The 20828-nt window shown below is 51.3% G+C and overlaps 1 protein-coding gene across 6 annotated transcripts in view; it reads right to left on the bottom strand.

Moving 5' to 3' along the window:
- Ldb3 (LIM domain binding 3) overlaps positions 1 to 20283 on the bottom strand; it is an 81853-nt gene extending 61570 nt beyond the window's left edge. For 5 of the 6 annotated variants that reach the window (XM_048339196.1, XM_048339190.1, XM_048339192.1 and 2 more), the window contains exons 1-5: positions 18641 to 18692; positions 18423 to 18536; positions 8263 to 8414; positions 7725 to 7800; positions 368 to 390 (exon numbers count right to left, since the gene is read on the bottom strand). In XM_048339196.1, coding sequence (XP_048195153.1) covers positions 368 to 390; positions 7725 to 7800; positions 8263 to 8414; positions 18423 to 18515 — 344 coding nt within the window. In that variant the 5' untranslated portion in view covers positions 18516 to 18536; positions 18641 to 18692. Of the gene's footprint in view, positions 1 to 367; positions 391 to 7724; positions 7801 to 8262; positions 8415 to 18422; positions 18537 to 18640; positions 18693 to 20165 lie in introns of those variants that run through there. The other variant, XM_048339191.1, reaches the window with a different exon arrangement.
- Positions 20284 to 20828: the final 545 nt, after the last annotated feature.

Below are 20828 nucleotides of genomic sequence, written 5' to 3'. Positions count from 1 at the left end.
AATCTTTCAGGTAGATGTGCTCCCCGGGGAAGAGACAAAATCAGGTGCAGTCTTTCTCAGGTCCCTCCTGAACATTCATCTTCAGGCTCACGCAGGCCCAGCCAGAGTGCAACATCCCCTTCTCCCCAAACCAGAGTCAGCCTGCCAAGCTTAAGCTGGAAATTGGGAACAAAACCAAGACCATCGAATGGACAAACACCAGCCTTGCAATGCATCCACTCTGTTCACCAGCGTTGCACCTCTGCAGGTTCACCCAGTGCAACAAATGCACCCCTACTCACACATGCACACACATCCACATGCCACAGGCCTTAGACACATGCTGGGCTGGCACATGGGTACACACGCATGCTGTCTGAATACTAACTTGGCAGGAGAGTTGGCTACCACCTGAGAACGAGAGAAAGGGCAAAGAAGACAGAGAGATCAGACCAACACTCCTGTGGGGTGCATGTGTGGCAGGGGAGAGGATTTGAGAACTGGCAGCATCCTTGGTCTGATCAAGATGGAGACAGAACCAAACAAACTGTACTAGATGAGAGAATGGAGGCGTGAGAAGAGGAGAATCACCTCCTCCAGGGCCCTTGATTTGGGCCAAAGGTGCTACTACAGCCATGTTCTGTCTGCCATGAACCCCAGCATCCTCAGCTTTGCCAGGGAGAGAAGTCTTCTCATCATCAGAAAGGCAGGTATGCTACATCCATTGATTTCCCCATTACACAATCTGCCTAAACACTGGAGGAAGGTAGCTGGGGATTGGAGACAGGCCAACTACAGCCACTTCAAGAAGCCCCAGGTCCCTCCTGCAGCTCTGGACTTAGCCATTTCTGCTCCCTGAGCAGCCATTGTAGTCATTCTTGGTGGGAGGGGGGTGGCCATGGTGTCCCATGGCCCCCTGAGAGTTGTCCTTCCTCCCAGAGGAGAGCAGGCAGCTTGGGTAGCTCTTTATGGGACACAGAGGTAGACAGATGGGTGAAATCCCCACTGACTTCTCCTAAGGATGCAGTGGGCTAGCAAGGAGTGAGAGATCACTCAGGAGGCCCAGGAGGAGGGCAGGGCCACAGCTTGCTCTAGGAGGAGCTCCAGCTGGGGCAGCCCAGCCTGCACACCACTGAGGGGCTCTGTAACTCCACTGAACATTTAAAATACTATTTACCAAAACTAAGTCCAGGAAATGAAACATGGGTTTTGCTGTTATTGTTATTGTTATTTGTGGTGGTGTTTGGTTTTGCTTTTTTTTTTTCTTTTTAGGAGGGGGCAAAGACCGGCGCAGAAAGGGAGGGAGGAAGGGTGAACAAATGCAATCATGCTACTCAGTATACACTACATAGAAAATGAACTATGTAACTTATGGGCAGGGATGGAAGAGGGAAAGTAGGAGAAAGTGAAAAAAGATGCGACATTGTCCAAAAAAAAAAAATGAATGTACTCATTACCTGACTTATAAAATAGTGACCTCTCTGTGTGACACCTTAATAATAACAATAAAATATATTTCTTTGAAAAAGAGTTCTCTCATATTTGTCTGCTCAGATTGGCTTCAAACTAGAATCCTCAGTCTTCAGCCTCCTGAGAAGGTAGGATTATAGGCGTGAGCCCCTGGCACTCAGCACATCAAGGTTCTGTAAAACCTCATTCCCTTCACGGCAGACCCTAAGGCCGGTGGCCCCACCTGAAACCTGATGCCCAGTGTGGAGGTCAGTGGGCTTTGTCTCCAAACTCTGCCACCCACTGTCATCTTCTCAGTGGACTCTGGCTGGGGGAAGTCTGGGCCCCAGCTGTCTTGGCCCTGATCACCCCATAGCTAGGACCCAGCCCCAGGCCCCCCACTGTCTTGGAGCTGATAAAATTCCCTCTCTCCTTCCAGGCTCGAAATAGCCACAAGTGGAGCTATATTAGGCAAGGACCAGCTTGGAGCTTCCATTCCTTCTCCATGTTTGGCCAGTGTTGACAGCTGCAGGGTCAGCCCTTGCCCTGAGCATCTCAGTGTGTCCAGCAGGGGGCAGTGTTGGCCTGGTGGGGGTGGGAGCTGGCTCCATTGGGCCCTGCAGCCAGCTCCTTTGACATTGACTCCTCTCTCTTCTGAAGACTCAGGGCGCTTGCCACAAACCCCAGTCAGAGGGAAGCTAGTACCCAGGTCTTGGAAGGAGGAGCAAAAACATAAGTCCTGCCCGGAAGTACTCCCACCTAGAGGCCTGAGCAGTCCTACCAATCACTCACTGCCAGCTTGCTAGAATGAAGGGAGATCAAACCCGCCTGCCTTGTATCCATCTGTACTTTTTATTTCATTTTAATGCTGGTCTTGTGGTTTGAACTCAGGGCCAGAGCACTATCCCGGAGCTTCCTTTGCTCAAGGCTAGTGCTCTACCACTTGAGCCACAGCTCCACTTCTGGCTTTTTGCAGTAGTTTATTAGAGATAAGAGTCTCATTGACTTTCTTGCCTGCACTGGCTTCAAATAGAGATCTTTAGATCTCAGCCTCCTGAGTAGCTAGGATTACAGGTGTGAGCCATTAGTTCCTGACTCCATCAGTTCCTTTCTACTCCTAGCATATAGCAAGCTTCTAAAAAATCACATTGTAAGCTGCTCCTCTGGGTAGAGTTGGGGGAAGGGCTTCCTTTTGGAGCCAAACAGGACAGAGATCACTTCCTTTTTTTTCTTTCTTTTCTTTTTTTTTTGCCAGTCCTGGGCCTTGGACTCAGGGCTTGAGTGAGTACTGTCCCTGGCTTCATTTTGCTCAAGGCTAGCACTCTGCCACTTGAGCCACAGCACCACTTCTGGCCATTTTCTATATATGTGGTGCTGGGTTATCGAACCCAGGGCTTCATGTATACGAGGCAAGCACCCTTGCCACTAGGCCATATCCCGAGCCCCAGAGATCACTTCTTGATTCTGTTTTTCCCTTGAGCAGGTGACTCACTCACCTGTCTGACTTCTGGTTCTCAGGTGTCAGATAGAGACTGAGATGCCTACCCCACAGATGGATTGTACAGAGTAAACAAGACCCTGAGCCTAAATCCCTTAGCATAAGTGTACAATGGATGGATGAAGAGATTACATTTGCCTACCTCTGTAGCCTAGGAGCAGATAGAACTTAGCAAAGATGGCAGCCTCAGTCCACAGAAACAGCCCCCTTCCCTTCCCAAACACTGCTCCTGGACAGGAGCCTTGGTTTTTTTTTTGTTTGTTTGTTTGTTTTTGCCAGTCCTGGGCCTTGGACTCAGGGCCTGAGCACTGTCCCTGGCTTCTTCCCGCTCAAGGCTAGCACTCTGCCACTTGAGCCACAGCGCCGCTTCTGGCCGTTTTCTGTATATGTGGTGCTGGGGAATCGAACCTAGGGCCTCGCGTATCCGAGGCAGGCACTCTTGCCACTAGGCTATATCCCCAGCCCAGGAGCCTTGGTTTTATTTTGGGTTTTTTGTTTTGTTTCGTTTTTTGTTTTTGTTGGTTAGTTTTGTACCAGTCCTGAAGCTTGAACTTGATGCTAGCACTCTACCACTGTGCCACAGCTTCACTTCCAGCTTTTTGGTGGTTAATTGGAGATAAGTCTCATGGACTTCCTTCCTGGTCTGGTTTTGAACTACAGTCCTTGGATCTCAGTCTCCTGAATATCTAGGATTACAGGCATGAGCCATGGGAGCCCAGCTCTTTGGTTTTTCCTTTGGCTCAAACTCCATACCCGCTTCCTGTCCAGCCCATCCCATGGAGGAGCTGTTGGGTTCTGCTTCTTTGGTTATCAAGTCATAATTTATATATGTGCATGTATGGGGCAGCCCCTGAGCCAATGGGATGTCCTTGGGAGTCAAGAAAACCTAGCAGGTAGCTTGCTCTCTGTCACAGAGTATGATGGAGTCAGGCAGGCCAGGGCACCCACACTGTATGCAATTTACAATCTGTGTTACCTTATTCAAATTACCCTCTCTGAGCTTTGGTAAGGGGGGAATCCATCTTTAAAGTTACTGAGATAAAGCCAGCTCCCAACTAAGAATCAGAGCTGAGCCAGTAGAGACCTTGCTTATTCCTGAGTGTGGGACAATCTTTCTGTATATGGCAAGACCCAGAAAGGACCAAAAAGACTTTACCATCTCACTAAAAGCAAAGAGGCCATTCTTATTTTTGCTAATGCTGAGTTTTCTGGAAAAAGCCCCTCATCAGGAAGGCCAGAAGCTACATGTGGCTCTGCCACCATGGCCCAAGGAAGCGATAGCATCGCAAGGCCAGCCTTACTCAGAAAGAGCTGGGAGTCAGGTGCTGGTGGCTCACATCTGTAATCCTAGCTTCTCAGGAGGCTGAGATCTGAAGATTCCAGTTTGAAGCCAGCCTGGGCAGGAAAGTCCATGAGACTTCTTTTCAATCATCAGCAAAAAATTGGAAGTGGAGCTGTGGCCTAAGTAGTAAAATGAAAAAGCTAAGCAATAGCATCCAGGCCCTGAGATCAAGCCCCAGTACCCACACAAAAGGCATGGGGAAGGAAAAAGAGTGAGAGGGGGAATACTGACATGTCCAGGGCAGCACTGGGCTGGTATAGCATTGTAAGACAGAGGAAAGAAGGGAGAAGGTTGGGGTCAGATTGATTGTGACCTTCTGGGTACTGGTGGCAGAGTCCAGGCAGTGGGTTCCATGTAAGAGTGACAGAATGGAACTCAGTATTTCACCTGTGATGTTCCTCTCATCTCCCCCACCCCCAGTAACCCCAAGACGTAGACAATGTGATTTTTCTCACAAGTTACTAGACTATGTTCCATTTCCTCACCCTGCTCTGCCTTTAGCAGCCAGAGATTTAAGCAAAGGTTCCCAGAAGAGCAGGTGGGAAGGGACTAGAGGCAAATGCAAATGCTCAACATAGGTGCTCCCTTCACTCACCCCCTCCGTCATGCCCCAGCTCCAGGTTCCTCTAACTTCAGTGCCCATAGGGTCCCACCTACTAAACCATAAGAGATAGAGTAGCTGCTTTCACAGCCCCTTCTTGGTATCTTAATCACCATGGTCAAAATCAATCCTATAAACCTACTCCCCTCTTGCCGCTGCCCAGTCTTTGAATGGAGACTTTGTTGTGTTTCCTCCTCCGGGCAGCCTTCCCAGGTGACTCCCAGCCCTAGAGAACTCACCCTACCACCGTGGAAGCGTCCTTGGTTCTAGCTTAGAGTTCTTGGAGAGATGGGGTCTAGCCTGTCTCCTTGATTCATAACTCTTAGAGGCAGAAACTGTGGGTCCCGTGGGGAGGGGTGTGTGGCTGGGTTTGAAAATCTGGGAAAACAGTTTCTTGCATGTAGGCTTGACTTGAACTTTTTGGTAGCTGGACAACTGGACCTGAAGTTAACCTTCTCTGAGTCTCAGTTTCCTCCTTTGCAGCAAAGCTGACCTGTCATGCCTGAGTGATTACATAAATCAATGATGCACCTGGCTTGGGGCAAATGTGCATCTGCTCTTTGCTGGCCTTCCTCTAAGTCCATGCAGCCTCATGGAGTGTGGGGCTAACTGAGGCCAGTGCCTCTCTCTGACCACCTGATCAGGTCTCTGCCATGAGCACTGAGGATTCTGGTGGCCCACCTGTTACCTACCCGCCTAGGAGTCCAGCACACGAGGCCTTCCCTCGGAGGCTCATCTGATACATCTGAGCCATCTCCCTCAGGGTCTCTGCTGAGTACAGGCCAATGGGGTTGTTATACTGCCTGGGCTGGCTCGGGCCTGGCAGACCTTTGGGGCTGAGAGGGCCCTGGGTGCCCTCCAGACAGGTCTTGGCCCCTGGGCTGCCCTGTGGAGGACTGGAGTCCAAGGAGCAGACAGAGGCCTGGGAGAAGGAGGAGCTAAAGGTGTCCCTGAGCTCCAGGGAGCCCTCGCCGGCCCTGGCCTCAGGGCTGGGAGCCGCCAGGCTGCCATTCGTGTCCACAGCAGGGTCCTGGCACAGGGCAGCGCCATGCAGGGGAGAAAGAAAAGATTGGTTAGAAGCCACACACGGCCGGCACACTTATGCATGAACTTGAAACAGATGTGTTAGTGTTAGCGCCCACAGCCTGCCCCCCACCATCTGCCTGGGGTGCCTGCCTTGAGGAGGCACGGGGCTGGGGGCTGGTGCTCAGGACAGAATGCAAAGCCCTGCATAGAAAGCCATGCCTGTCTGCCCCTGGGTCCCTTCCATATCCTGTGTCTTTTTACCATGACGTGGGCACCCTATGAGCGCAGCCCACCTCCTGCTCAATTGACACCACACTGAGAGGTGAAGACCCCATGAGGCCGGGGAAACGAAGGCCCCAAGATTGACTTGGCATTTGGGATGGAGATGAAGTTAAGGAAGCAGGCAGGCTGCTTGGTTTACTGTCCATCTCTGCAAATGTCCCAAAAATCCCCTGCCCAGTTACCCAGTCTATGACCCACCCTACCTTGGGAAGCCTCCTCTTCCCATTTCCCCAACCTTTCCCACAGGACTGAAAGCCAGGCCACACTAGCTCTTGCAGGAGAGAAGGAGCAGTAGCATGGGGCTCCCAAGCTCTGGGTCAGGCCCACAGGATTGGCTGCTTACAGGGAGTTGGGGAAGGGCCCTTGGGCACCGTGGTGAGGTCTGCGGCCAGGACTATGCTGTCCTGTCCCCACACCGTGCCTTGCAAACAACCAACGTTTTTTCTAACAGTTCTGGGTTTTGAACTCAAGGCCTGGGTGCTATCCCTGAGCATTTTTGCTCAAGACTAGCACTCTACCACTTGAACCTCAGCTTCACTTCTGGATTTTTACTGGTTAATAGAGATAAGAGTCTCACAGACTTTCCTGCCCGGGCTCACTTTGAACCAGGATACTCAGATCTCAGCCTCCTAAGTAGCTAGGATTACAGGCATGAGACACCAGAACCCAGCAACCAACACTTCTGATGGGCAACAAGGAAGGGTGTGTAGTTGGGAGGCACATCGGAAGTAAACCAGAAGAAATGTGAACTGGAAGAAGAACCTGGATAAAGGGGCAATCCAGACTCAGTGAGATCCAAGTTGATTAGCGTCAGAGCTTTCTGTATGCCTACCTGCCTGATCAGAAAGATGGCCCTCTGCCAGGCATTGGTGGCTCACTCCCATAATCCTAGATACTCAGGAGGCTTAGATCTGAGGATCCATGAGACTCTTATCTCCGATTAACAACCAGAAAACGGGAAGTGGTGCTATGACTCCAGTGGTAGAGCACTAGCCTTGAGCAAAAAGATCTCAGGGACAGCACTCAGACCCTGAGTTCAAGCCCCATGACTGAAAAGAAAGAAAGAAAGAAGGAAGGAAGGGAAGGGAAGGAAGAAGAGAGGGAAGGAGGGAAGGAGGGATAGAGGGAGGTAAAGGAAAAGAAAGGAGAGAGGGAGTAAGGGAGAGAGAGATGGAAAGACAGAAAGGCAGAAAAAGGAAGAAAGAAAGAAAGAAAGAAAGAAAGAAAGAAAGAAAGAAAGAAAGAAAGAAAGAAAGAAAGAAAGAAAGGAAGAAAGAAAGAAAGAGAAGGGAGGGAGAGAGAGAGGGAAGAAAGAAAGGAAGGAAAAAAAGAAAGAAGGAAAGATGGCCCTCTTCTGATAACATGGCTGTCCAAGCTGCTTTCCTGTCAGTCAAGCTGATGGGCTTGGGCTGGTGGCTGGCCACAGGCAAGCAACCCCACAACTTGGTGTTTGATGGCGGCTCAAGTATCTCTCCCAAGAGCCAGCATGGTAGGGCCAGACAGGCTAGACCATAGGCCAGGAGCCCTGGCTCCCAGTGAGCACCTACCTTCTGGTGGGGGATGACTGGCAGAGGGGACTGGATAGGAGGTGCTGCTGTGGAGATGGTGATAGGACGCTTTGACCTGGAGAAAGCAGAAATGGGACCAAGTAAGGACGATCATCCCTGGGGCCAGGCATGCCTGCCTGGGCTGGGCTGGCCAGGGGAGAATAAGAGAGCTGGTGGCCAGACCAGAAGGCCTTAAGGTTCACTCTCTACCCTATGAGCTATTCTCCCCAGGAAAGTACTAGGTCTAGCACATAGGAGTCAGTACCCTTAGTGGGCCTCTGCTGTGTTCACAGGGCTCCTGGGCAAAGAGGAAGCAGGAAAGATCCTGGCTTCCAGGCCCAATCTTACACATATTAGAGGCCACCCTCTCTAGGTCTCACCTGTAAAGTAAAGCATTGGTGTTTGGGGCCTACTGCTTCCAGTGCAAAGCTGTAACACAGAGCCGGGCCCAGGCAATGACTTGGGACCATCCATCTCTCGCCCCAGCCTCATGCCTATACCCATGCCTCTGCCCTTGCTCTGAAGAACTTCCACCTACTTTTGCAGAGTGAGGCTCAAGTTGTAGCTGGCAGACTTGATCTTGTTCTGGGCCTCCAGGTGGGTCATAGTGTCTGTGTTGACGCCATCAATGGCCACCACAAGGTCTCCTTGGCTGAGCTGGGACTGGGCTGCCTTGCTTCCTGGAGTGATCTGATTGGACAACAGATATGGAGTATGCATAAGAAGGTTGGGCCTTGCTGAGCACTCATGCCAGGAATCCTAACTATTCATAAGGTTGAGATCTGAGGACTGAAGTTCAAAGTCAGCCCAAGAAGCAAAGTCTATGAGACTCTTATGTCTAATTAACCACCAAAGATCCAGAAATGAAGTTGTGGCTCAAATGGTAGAGCACTAGCCTTGAGCACAAAAGAAACTCAGCGACAATACCCAGGCCCCCGGTTCAAGCCTAAATAGGGACACACACACACACACACACACACACACACACACACACACACACACACACACACACACACACACCAGGTGCCTTGTTCTACCATGGAAGGTACAGAGGACTGAGGAATCCATGAGCCCGGCTAGATGAACAAAGCCAGCTAGGAAGTTGGGCAAGGCTTGAGGCTCTCTTGGTAAGCTTTATATCTTCAGAATGGGGAATGGCAGCTGGGGGGAGTTAGTTCCCAAATGATGCACCCCAATGATGTCACAGCATGTTAGAGTCTGCAGACCCCAAGTGCAGTGTCACCACATAAAATGCTACTGAAACACTACCCAGGAACACTCCCATAGGGCTATCAGTGAGACCACGCCTACCTTGGAATATTACTTGAAATCCAAACTGCATTCGCAGTGACATCATGAACAATGCTGTATTTTGCAGGCTTGGCCTCTAGTCATACCATGCTAAATGCTATGGCAAACCCCACCCCAGTGACATCACAGGAATTAAAATTAGAGCAAAGTGCCCTATTAACTACCCAAAGAGCTGGAAGTGAAGCTGTGGCTCATGCATTGAGCAAAAAAGCTCAAGGACAAAGTAGCTGAAAAGATGGACATCTTGCCCTGGCATCTTTGTCCACTGTCTGTCCATCTATGTTTCACAGATCATGCCCACAACCTCAGCAATGGGTGAACTGAGTAATTGTGCTAACAAGGACACACGTGAACAGCCTTCAGTGTGCTGGGCTTCATCCTACACGCTCCTTCCTTTATTCCTCACCATGTAGCCGAGATGTTCAGTGCCCTGGGGAAAGGTCAGTGACAGGGTGGGGACTTGAACCAGACTCTGCTTTGAAGCCCTGACCTTCAACTCTAGAACTTCCTCGTCAGGTTAGCTAGAAATGAGACCTTGGTGGGTTCCACTCTTTGGGTGTACTATGTTGCAGCAGGTTAGAAATACAGTTTTGTGATGAGTTGAAATGCATTTTATTCAAAACAAAAACAAAAATCCTCAGGCCCTAAATTCAAGCCCCAGGACTAGCACACAAAAAGAAGAAGAGGAGGAAGAGGAGGAAGATGAAGAAGAAGAATTATTCAGAGGACTTAGTGATATCACCTAAAATGGCCTGATGGACCTCCCCAACTAATATTCACAGGCCTACCCCTCAAGATACCCATAGGATGTCTTGGAGACACCTTGTAACTCCCATGGAACACTCCAGTCCCCATGAAAATACTAGAATAACTCTAGGACCTGACCTTCATGGAATGCCATTCAGGCTGGCCCCAAAGGATACTATTGGAAAGAGGAGGCTCCAGCTTTGGGTAGAGGGTGTCCCTTTGCTTTCTCTCCCCCAACTCACTCTCCAGACAGCTCAAACTTCTCTTGGCTCCCTCCAGTCACCTTCTGGGATGCAATCTAGGCACATGGCCAGTTCCTTACATTGGCAGAAGCCAGATTCTGGCCAAGGCTTAGAGACCATCCTAGGAGCCAAGAGAGGACCTGAGCATAGTCCCAAGTGTCATGTGCCAAGCCTGGATAGGCCTCCAGCCAGACCTCGGGCTTGCAGATGTGGATGGAAGCCTCTTGCCAGCTCCCTAGCCAAGCCTGGGTGCCCTGCCATCACCATTTCCAGTCTACCTCTTGATGGGTTCCATAGGGTATACCCAGGAATGGAGGTTTCTTCCTGACCCCGTCACTAGTACAGAAACTACCCAACATCATGTAAGTGAGGACAAAGACTTGGAAGTTCTTCCCTGGCCAGTCACTGCTGGCCTGCCCTCGTGGACCTGAGAGCCTTCTTTTTTTTTTTTTTTTTGGCCTGTCCTGGGCTTAAACACAGGGCCTAGACACTGGCCCTGAACTTTCTCAGCTTGAGCCACAGCTCCACTTCTGTCTGTGTGCAGGTGTGTGTGTGTGTGTGTGTGTGTGTGTGAGAGAGAGAGAGAGAGAGAGAGAGAGAGAGAGAGATTGAGATTAACTGAAGATAAGAATCTCACAGACTTTCCTATAGGGGCTGGCTTTGAACCACGATCCTCAGATTTCAGCCTCCTGAGTAGTTAGAATTTCAGGTGTGAGCCACCAGGCATCCAGCTTCCTTACAAGCCTTCTTAAGTGTCTTGTTCCAAGAGTGCCCTTCCCCCAGCCCTTGGATGTGTAGGGTAAGGCAGGGATAATAGAAAAGCAGAGGCCTGGATGGCCAAGAAGCCATACTGCACAGCCTGGCCTACTCCTCAGACTTCACAGGGGACATGGTTACCCCTAGGGGTTTTACAAACACATCCTCACCTCCAAAATAATTGCTAGAGGGAGCCTCTTCTCATGACAGAACTATGTGGCCATCTTTGGGTACAAAGATTGAATGAACCAAGGACATTGAGCCAACACTAAGAAGAAATGCAAAGCCCTTCCTCATGGGGAGAGCACTCATAAGGGCAAACTGGTCAGCTGAGCTGCCACACTGTTCTGCAAAAAAGCCACTGGACCTTCTGCTTCAGTGCTAGCTAGGGAATCCCCAACAAAGCATCATATTTTCAAACAACAACAAAAATTGGTTGAGCCAGGTATCAGTAGTTCATACCTATAATCTACTACCTAAGAGTCTGAGATCTGAGAATAGAGGTTTGAAGCCAGCCTGAGAAGACAAATCTGTAAGACTTATTTTCCAGTACAAAACAAAAACAACTGGAAATGTAGCTGTTGGGGTCAGCTGCACCTTTAAGGAGCCACAGCTGACCTCAGCCTGTCCCTCCCCTTCCTGTCTTTAACCGGAAGAGAAGGAAGTCTGACATCACTTGAGGGACAGCTCCTTGGGACCAATCAGGGGCTCCTCTCTTGTGCCTGCCTTTGGAGTATATCTGGGAGGTTCCTCATTTGAATAAACAGAAGCCCTAGAGGTTTCCTCCAGGGACCCACGCGACCGTCGTTCTTGGCGGCTTTGGGGCACCCTGCGACCACACGCCACCGAGGCTACCCGTGGCCATCGCTCACTCGTGAGCGGTAATGGACCACCCAGGAAGGGGCGGACAAGCCCCTTCCCCCCCCCAAGCGAGGGGAATGAGAGAGAGAGACGAGGCTACCTGTGGCCATCTCTCCCACGTGAGAGCGATAAAGGGCCACCCAGGAAGGGGCGGACAAGCCTCTTCCCCCCCCCAAGCAAGGGGAAGTCGAGAGAGAGAGCCCATATGTAGCAGTAGCTCAAGATTGAAAAAGCCAAGTGGGAGCTTGTGCCAGTACTAGAACGAGAGAGAAAGAGAGAGAGAGAGAAATTTTCTGCTGTGTTCACCCAAATATCCACCATTATGAAATCTCACTGTAATATCTCATTCATCACACAGTGATCTTGTAATTTTGTTTCACTTTGGAGGTAATTCAAGAAAAATTGTGTACGTCAGTTTGATAATAAAAATTTGAGAAAAAAAAGAAAAAGAAAAATTGTGAATACTAGGTACTTCTGTCTAGGATACATTTTTGTTTTGGGTCCCAACCCCACCCCCTCCATTTTGAAATGCCTGCCTATTAAAACACCCACAAGGCAAGCATAGCAGAAACAACCCATAGCAGGAAAACCTCATAGACAAACATCTTATGGTGAGACCCCCCTCCCACGGCAGTCACCCACAGCATGCTCCCACACCATAGCAGTTCATCCTACAGAGGGGCACTAAGAATCTATAGAGAAGGGGCTGACCCTGAAGTACAAAGCTCAGGGCAGGTAGGGAAGGGCAGCTGCAGATCTCACACAGAGGTCGAGGCTACAGCCATGGAGGGGACACTGCCAGAAGATCATGATGACACTATGACCAAGGGCACCAGAATGACATCTAAGGGAGGCTGGGCCCGATGAGTGAGGGCCAGCTGCAGGCCAGCCGGAATTCCCTCCCTTCAAAGCTGCCTGCTGACATCTTTGTCCCCCAGGCACAGGCCAGCTTGTGCCTAGCCTTCTTTTGTTGGGTCTTGCCTCACTCCCCTTCATCCTCAGGTGTGAGCTGGGGTGATCCTTATTCCTGGGGAGAACTCAACCTCCCCAGGGCCTGGTCAGTAGCCCAATGCTGCCAATCTGGCTCCCGCCTGCCCCTGGCACCTCTTTCCCTGCACCTGTGTCTGCCCATCAGGGCTCAGCTGGCCTGGCCTTTGGCTGCCCTGAGCAGGGCCCTATGTTCCTGAGAGTACAAATGTGTAGGATACCAATATTTTCTTATAGGGAGGGCCTCTTCTATTCCACTCAAGGGTCCTTAAGGACAAGGAAGCCAGATGGAGCCAGGGTCCCTAAAGGGCCATCAGATCCCCTCCTTCTGCCACAGAAGCACCTGGAGCTGTCTGTGGGGAGGGGAGGGGCTCTCAGGGACCCTTGCCCAGAGCCCAGAGCACATGGGAAGAGTAGTTGCAAGCATGAAGTACCTGTGTGCCCTTCATCTGATTCTCCACTTCCCTGTTGACTTTGTTCCAGAAAAGACTCAAAGCACCCAAATTCTTGGAGAGTGGGTTGTTTGTTTAATTTTTTATTTTTCTGTGCCTGTCCTGGGGCTTGAACTCAGGGCCTGGGTGCTGTTCCTGAGCTTCTTTGGCTCAAGGCTAGTGCTCTACCACTTGTGTCACAGTGCCACTTCCAGCCTTTTCTGAATATTTTATTGGAGATTAGAGTCTCACAGACTTTCATGCCCAGGCTAGCTTCAATCCCTGATTCTCAGATCTCAGCCTCCTGAGTAGCTCAGATTATAGATGTAAGTTATCTTCCCCTCAGAGTGGATTTTTTTTCCTATCCTTCTCTTTGGAGCCTGGGGTTCACACCTGTAATCCTAGCTATTTAAAAGGTTGAGATCAGCTGGCCTGGGTGGCCTTACTTCAGGCATCCTTGGATGAAGCTTGAGTAACTAGAGTGCGATGATGCCTTTTGTTCAGGATTATCACAGGATCACATTATTAAGCCAAGCAGAACATGATGGTACAGAGCTAAGAAAATAGCAGAAAACTTCCAAAACTAAAGAATCTTAAATGCTGACCCCACACCCTTCCAACTACATGCCAGCAGGGCCCAGGCTGGCAGGCTACCTCCCTGGACTCTGCTGGCAAACAGAGCAAGAGCTGGCAGAGGGGGAGGTGAGGGCTCAGCCCCCACTGCCCAGTCCTGAGCCTACTGCTGTTCCCAGATTTGGACCAAGATTCCTAGGGAAACAAGATGCCATCTGGGGCTCCAGTGCCCCCAGGCAATGACCTCCTTGTCTCTTGTTCCCTGGAAATAGGGAGGGCATCTGGAAGCTAGTCCTTCCAGAAGTTTCCAGCCATCTTGGCTGGTACTCAGAAGCAGACAGGCCTCTGTCTTCCGGTTCCCTACTCCTATTTGTTAGGAGTGCTGGGCAGGCTGAAGGCAGGTAGCAGCCTCTTCCCAGCCCTCCAGGATTTCCCCTGGAGCCTTGAGTACATTAAAGTTTGTGAGATTAGATTACTACTGAGCTTGGCAGACTCCCTTCCCATCTGGCCTCCCCAGGGGCCTTGCCCCACGCCCCCCTCTTTCTTTCCCTCCCTCCTTCTGTCTTCTCATGGCCTCCCCCACAATTCCACCCTGACAGATATATAAGCCAATGTCTTCTATGCCCTGTCTTGCTTGCTCCAACTGGCTCCTGTCTCCTTTCTCTCTCTTCATCTCCAGAAGTAAGCAGAAGTCGTAACTCCACTATCTTCAACTCCTCTACACTCAGCTATCAGTACTCATCCTCCACACATACCAACAACCACCTAAATGTACAAATTCGAGGGGTCCCAGATCTTTTCAACTGACCCTGCCCTCGGCTGCTGTCCAGGCCCAGCTACTGTTTTTCTCCTCTCCTCTTCCTGCCCAGGCCCACAGTTCTAGCTTTTCCTGGATGTGGCCAGTGTATGCTCCAGTGTGTGTCTGACTAACTTCATACCTCCTCTGATTGCTCATGTGTATAAGCTGTGTTTTGGCTGAGGGGGAGACACATTGCAATCAGGGGCAGCCTGTGGATGAAAAGAGACCAGACAGAAGGAAAAGAGACTCAGGGAATTGGCAGACATCAGTCTACCAGGCTGGTGGACTGCCTTTGCTAGGGTCTGCTTTCCTTAACTCCTGCCTTCCCATAATTCATTTCTTTCTTTCTTTCTTTCTTTCTTTCTTTCTTTCTTTCTTTCTTTCTTTCTTTCTTTCTTTCTTTCTTTCTTTCTTTTCCTTTCTTTCTTTCTTTCTTTCGCCTGGGCACTGTCTCCTGAGCTCTTTTGCTCAAGGCTAGCACTCTACCACTTGAGCCACAGGGCCACTTCTGTTTTTCTGGTGGTTAATTGGAGATTAGTCACACTAACTTTCCTGTCCGGGCTGGCTTTGAACTAAGATCCTCATATCTCAGTCTCCTGAGTAGCTACCCACTCCAGGCCCATCATTTCTTTCATTCAAGTGGCCCAGGGGCTGCCTATGCAATTTTCCTGGCCTTGTGAGGATCCATTCTTTGGAACCTCAGTGGACCTCCATGGACAGACTCCAGTCCTCTGCTTGCAGAGCCCTCAAAAGGGTCAGAGGCCTTGGGGAGGGCCTGGCCTGAGGGCATGTCTAAGAGCATTCCTCCTCTGTGTCACTGCCCCTTATCTTCTGCTGCTGGACAGACAGATGCTTGGAGCCACTAAGGCTTGCCTGACCTTCAGTGCTGCTATAAACAGCAATATCTGTCAGCACTGATAGGCATTGCCCAAGAACAGCCCCACAATGTGCTTCAGTAGCCTCAAAATTCCAGGAATTGCCCGCACAGCTACCACCCATCCCCCTCCCCCTCCCTCCCCTAAGTTCCTGCTTACCCAGTCCTTCTCCCCAGGGACCCTCTCTGTTCTCAGTGTCCCCATTAGCTGGGAGAGTTTGATAAATACAGAAACTGAAACCACCAGGGAGTTTAGAGGCCCCTGGGCTGATGGCCCAAGATTTGTTGGGTGCGGCCTGAGACCTTGTAGCCTAGGCCTCCGCCTGAGCCTGGCTCAGCCCCACTCCCCATTGCTCCATTAACCTCCAGCCAGCCAGGTGAGGCATCTTTCCACACCTGTACTCTCACACATGGAAAGGGCATCATCTCCCATCTGTAGGTAAGACGCTGAGGCTGGGCAGAGTAGCAGAGCTGAATGAAGGCATGTCCCCCTTCCTATGGTAGAGATGTAACAAGGACAAACCTTATACCTGGCACCAGCGTATGGCCAGTGGCTCAGACAAAGTGGGGGCTGGGCCTGTAGAGCTGTTCCCTGGGGAACAGGGGCAGAGGGGGGCAGGGTGAGAGGGCAGCTCAGATTGCAGGTCCTTTGCACCTGTCCAGGATAAATAAAGGCATTTCCCTGAACTGTCTGAGTCTCCCTTCTGAACCCCTTATTTATAGGTTCTGAGGATCAGCTCAGCTCAGCTGAATGGAGACCTCCAGGGGCTGCCCCAGGTTGATGCTTGGAGCCAATGTGAGGATCGTGGGCACCCCAGGTACAGGCTGCCAAACTGCCTTCAGCTGGCAGTCTCGGGTCAGAGAGGAGAGGGGGCAGATCACAGGAATTTCCACTCATGGCCCCCTCTGAGCCAGGTATAAATGCAAGCCAGCCTCAGGTTGGGTACCTGTGGCTCACACCTGTAATCCTAGCTACTCAAGAGGCTGAGATCTGAGGATCATAACTGCCTGGGAGGGCTTGTTCTGGGTGCAAAGGGTCCTTGTGAGCCTCAGCCAGAAATACCACAGCCCTGGTGTCCATGAGGTCTGCTTAGCCATAAGCACTGAGCCCAGGGTATCTGCCACCTGCCAGAGGCAATTCTCAAAGGACCCCCAGTGTTGAGGGCTCGGTCCTCCCTCTCCAGGTGATTTGAAGTGCATCTCGGAAGGAAGCTAAAAGTGCCAGGTGTCCATCCTCCATCCAATGCTCTGCCTGGATTCTATTTTTTTTAATTCCCCCCTTGTCAGTGGCTCTAGTACTTCCCAACATATCCCCTCCCCGAGTGAGGACATTCCTCCTGCTGTCTAGCTTAAGGCTTCTGTGCTGCCATTTAAGCCCCTGGCCATCTGGGGCCAGGTGCTGCATAGGTCCTGGGTGAGGTCATTAGCTATCCTGAGTGTCACTGAGCCTGAAGACTAGTTTGTGTCTATAGGATGGGACAGAGAATACCAGCAGCAAGTCTCAAGAATTGTGGGGTTGGGGGAGATAGGGGATTCAGCTGCAGATATAGGATGCTAGAAGAGCCATGATAGCAGTTCTGCCTTGTACAGAGAGATCATACCAGTAGGAGTTGGGGTAGCCACTGGGCTCAAATACTCATAGGCATTTGTCACCATGTCATGAAGTTGTCGCCACACCATCCATATTGTCCTTTCACTACAGGACCCGGTAGACTTCAGGGTAGGTCTGGAAGGCTGAGTTGCCACACCTTCAACTGATGAGTAAAGGCCAAGGACCATCCCTCGTGCCAATGCCAGGTTCAACAACCAAGTTGTTTCCAGGGAGACCCTCTATCTATCTATCTATCTATCTATCTATCTATCTATCTATCTATCTATCACCTTTTGGATGACTCACCAGAGCAAGTCTCTATAGCCCAATTGTCCTATTGTCCTTCCTCCCTAGCAAGAAAGCCACCCAGACACTCCTGTCTACCCATGATCTTCTAGTGACAGCCTGAGGCCTCACCCTACCCCTCATGCCCAGAGTAATACCAGCATGTTTTTGGCTACCAGGCCCATGTTGTCTTAGCCCCTTTAAGTCCTCACTGTCTCTCTGAGCCTTGAGGTCTCCAGCCCCAGCTCTGCCAGGATTGCTGGACAGTGCCTTGATATGACAGACCTTGACTGAGTATCTGCCTGTTGTAGTTGTGACCTACATGCTGAGAATGTGCAATGGTTAAGACAAAGTCCTCAGTCAGTGCTGGTGGCTCATGCCTGTAATCCTAGCTACTCAGGAGTCTGAGATCTGAGGATCACAGTTTGAAGCCAACCAGGTAGGAAAGTCCATGAGAATGTTATCGCCGATTAACCACCAGAAAACCAGAAGTAGCGCTGTGGCTTAAGTGGTAGAGCGCTAGCCTTGAGATGAAAGTACTCAGGGACAATGCCCAGGTCCAGAGTTCAAGCCCTACAACTGACAAAAGAAAAGTCCTTTCTTTCTTCTTCTCAGGTGAGCATGGAGAGAAAAGACATGGGACAGACAGGCAGGATAGGCAGACCACTACTTCAGGTGAGGGGTGAAGGTCCAGCTCTATGAAGTAGACAGTGAGGGGGTCCCCGGCAGACCTGGGTGGCTGGGGGAGGAGGGACTCCTAACCCAGGCTTGGTATTTTGAGTCTAGGATGGAACAGGTACTAGAACCCAGTAACTAGTTGGACCCCAATCCACCCAATGATATCAGGAGCAGCAATCTGTCCATCCACGCATCTGCTTACTTGTCACCTACCCTCCCCTTGCTAGGAACACTCTTTTCCCGGACTGCTGTCTGCTTCCAGGCTTGGGGACATCTGGAGCCCACCTTGCCACAAAACTGCAAACTCAGCACTTCCTTCTTTGTCAAAACACCTGCCATTTTCCCATGAAGTCTCACACAGGTAGGAAAACTCCAGGGGGAACAAGCTTGTGTGTGCCAGCATCGGCTGTGGCCAAGACCAGAAAACCAGTTTAGCCCTCAAATGGGCTAGAGCATGCTCTGGTTTTCTCTGGCGAGGACAGACAGACAGACAGACAGACATGCCCTCTTCCAGGAGTGCCCTGCCCCTTTGGGCGCTGGGCTGTGTGGCAGGGCACACTCACCCGGGAGATAGTAAGGGGCATATTGAAATCCTTGCCCCCTTGCAAGCGGAAGCCCCAGGGCCCAGGCCCAGTCAGGGTCACACTGTAAGACATGCTGGTGCTGACAGGGGTCACCTGTATGGAGGAAGGGAGAAGTCAGGTGAGAGGACACAAACGCACCCTGCCTCCCCAGCCCATACCTCAGCTCCCGATTCCCAACCCCAGACCCCCAGTCTTGCCTGCTGTGTCCCTTGCTGCCTGGCTGGGCTGTGTGGAGCTCCTGGGAGGCTCCTAAGAATAGCCGGGAGTGAATGCCATCGACACTGATATCTGCCTTGCTGAGCCCATAAATGGACTGTAACCCTACACTAGGCCCGCCCGCCCGCGGCCTCCCAACCGTCCACCATGACTCACGAAGCTAATATAGCCCCTGGGAAGGGGTGTCTATCACCCAGAAACACCCCCCCTTGGGGGAAGGGAGGACTTGCCTGCCTTCTGCCCTCTGCAAAGCCCATGAACCATTGCTCTGCTTCAGCAGATCCACTTCCCACCCAGGAGACTATGGAATAGGCTCCCCTAGGCAGGGACTTTGTCTCTCAGGGACCCTGAAGTGATGCCTTCCTAATGTGGGGCTCTGGGGGTGCCTAGGGCTGAGTTCATCTCCCAGCAAGTCTGGGAAAAGCTTTAGCTTAGAAGGCCAGTGATTGCCTTAGAGCTTGTCCAGTCATAAAAGTGATCACATAATAGCATAATAACCGGGCATAGTCAAGCTCAGCATGGTACTCTTCATGCCATTATCCCTGGAGTCCTAAGAACTGCCACCTTGGAAGACCAAAGTTCAGAGAAGTTAAATAAATTCCCCAAGGTCACACAGGGAATGAACCTATTAGATGGAACCTGGGCTTGCTCCAGTAGGATTAATGACAGACAACAGGCTCTCAGTGGCTAGAGGCATCTCCTAAAGCCCTGGCTGGGAAGGGGGGAGGGCCTGCACTGGGGCCTCTGCTTGCCCCCTCTTGGCACAGGGTCTGACAGCAGGTCTAGGGCAGGCCCATCCCTGCAGACCCTCTGGGGCCCAGTTGGTTATTCCTGGCTTGCCTGTCTCATTTGTGCCCTGGAAAACTTGACAGTAGCATGGAAATCTCCAGCTGCCAGCATTGCACGCCAGGCCCCGTGCCCTTTGCACAGGAATGGCAGGGGGCAGGGAGGAGGGAAGAGGTGCCATTTGCTCAGCTGTTAGGACACAGGGCCAGAGGGGCAGGGAGAAGCGTGCATGGAGTGTTCAGCCCATACCCCAGAGACAATGTGTTCTAGAGGGGACCCTGGCCCCGGGGGACTCCTGCCAGTATAGTCTTTGGTCAGGATGACCCCAGAAATCCTCCTCCAAGAGATCTCAGGCTCTGTGTGATATAGAGACAGATCAAAGTCCAATGGTCTCTGGCTGGGGAAACTGAGGCTTGGAAAATAGGATCAGGTTGGGTTGGCTGCTTGCTCTCCCTCTTAGAGAGTTGGCCTGAACTTGGGCTGGACCCTGAGCACCACTGGGTGCAGGCCTGGGTGTAAGTAATTTCTAAGCTGCCAGCACTCCAGCCTCATGCCCAGGGTCTGGCACATGCAAGGTGTGTGCTACAAGTATGCATGTTACAGGGCTGTTTGGTAATTTGCCCAAGGTCAAAAAAATAGCAAGTCAAAGAAGCCAAGGAGGGAAGTGTACTCCTCCTTCCCAACTTCACCAACCCCTCTGCCCTGTACCCAGCAACCTACCTGGCCTGGTCCAGAAAGCCAGCATCCATTCTAGTCCCTTTCCCCTAGGCCCCCATGGCCTCCATCCATAAGTCTAGCCTTGCCCTTGTAGCAGCAGCTGTCCTGCCAGGCTGGTAAGGCCTCAGCAGCAGGAGATAAACATTGTGGGGAAAGGAAAGGGGGGGACCCTGCTTGGGGAACCCAGGCAAGGCTGTACCTATGGGTGCAGGCTCTTTCTCTGGATTCTGGCTCCCGCCTGCCTGATGTTGCCTCTGGGGGAAGGGAGGGGCAGTAGGGAGGCGGCTCTTAAAGGGGAAAGCCAGCCTTCCCCCATCTGCCTCCCCTGGGAGATGTGAAGCCAGCTGGAGAGCAGCAGGTACCCACGGCCTGGGCAGAGCTCAGGAGCTCCTTGAGGAGTACGATGGGCCATGCCTGGTCTTTGCCCCTCCTCTACTTTGCCCAGCTGCTGTTTGAGATGGGTCTTCAGAAGTGACCCAGAAACTCTGACTGGGAGTGGGGAGCAAGGAAGAACAAAAGCAACAGGAGGCACCAAAGCCAGGCTCTGTTCTCTTTCCCATCACAGCATCAACAGGTAGACCACAAATTTGTCAGAAGAGATCTTGTTTGCCTTTTATTTTTCCTTTGTCCTTATTAGAGGCACAGTCCAGGAGGAATATAGATCAC

The sequence above is a fragment of the Perognathus longimembris genome, chromosome 2 (genome assembly GCF_023159225.1).
Source record: "Perognathus longimembris pacificus isolate PPM17 chromosome 2, ASM2315922v1, whole genome shotgun sequence".
NCBI classification, from domain to species: domain Eukaryota; kingdom Metazoa; phylum Chordata; class Mammalia; order Rodentia; family Heteromyidae; genus Perognathus; species Perognathus longimembris.
Note: the sequence above shows the minus strand (reverse complement) of the source record. Positions and strands in the feature narration are given on the sequence as shown.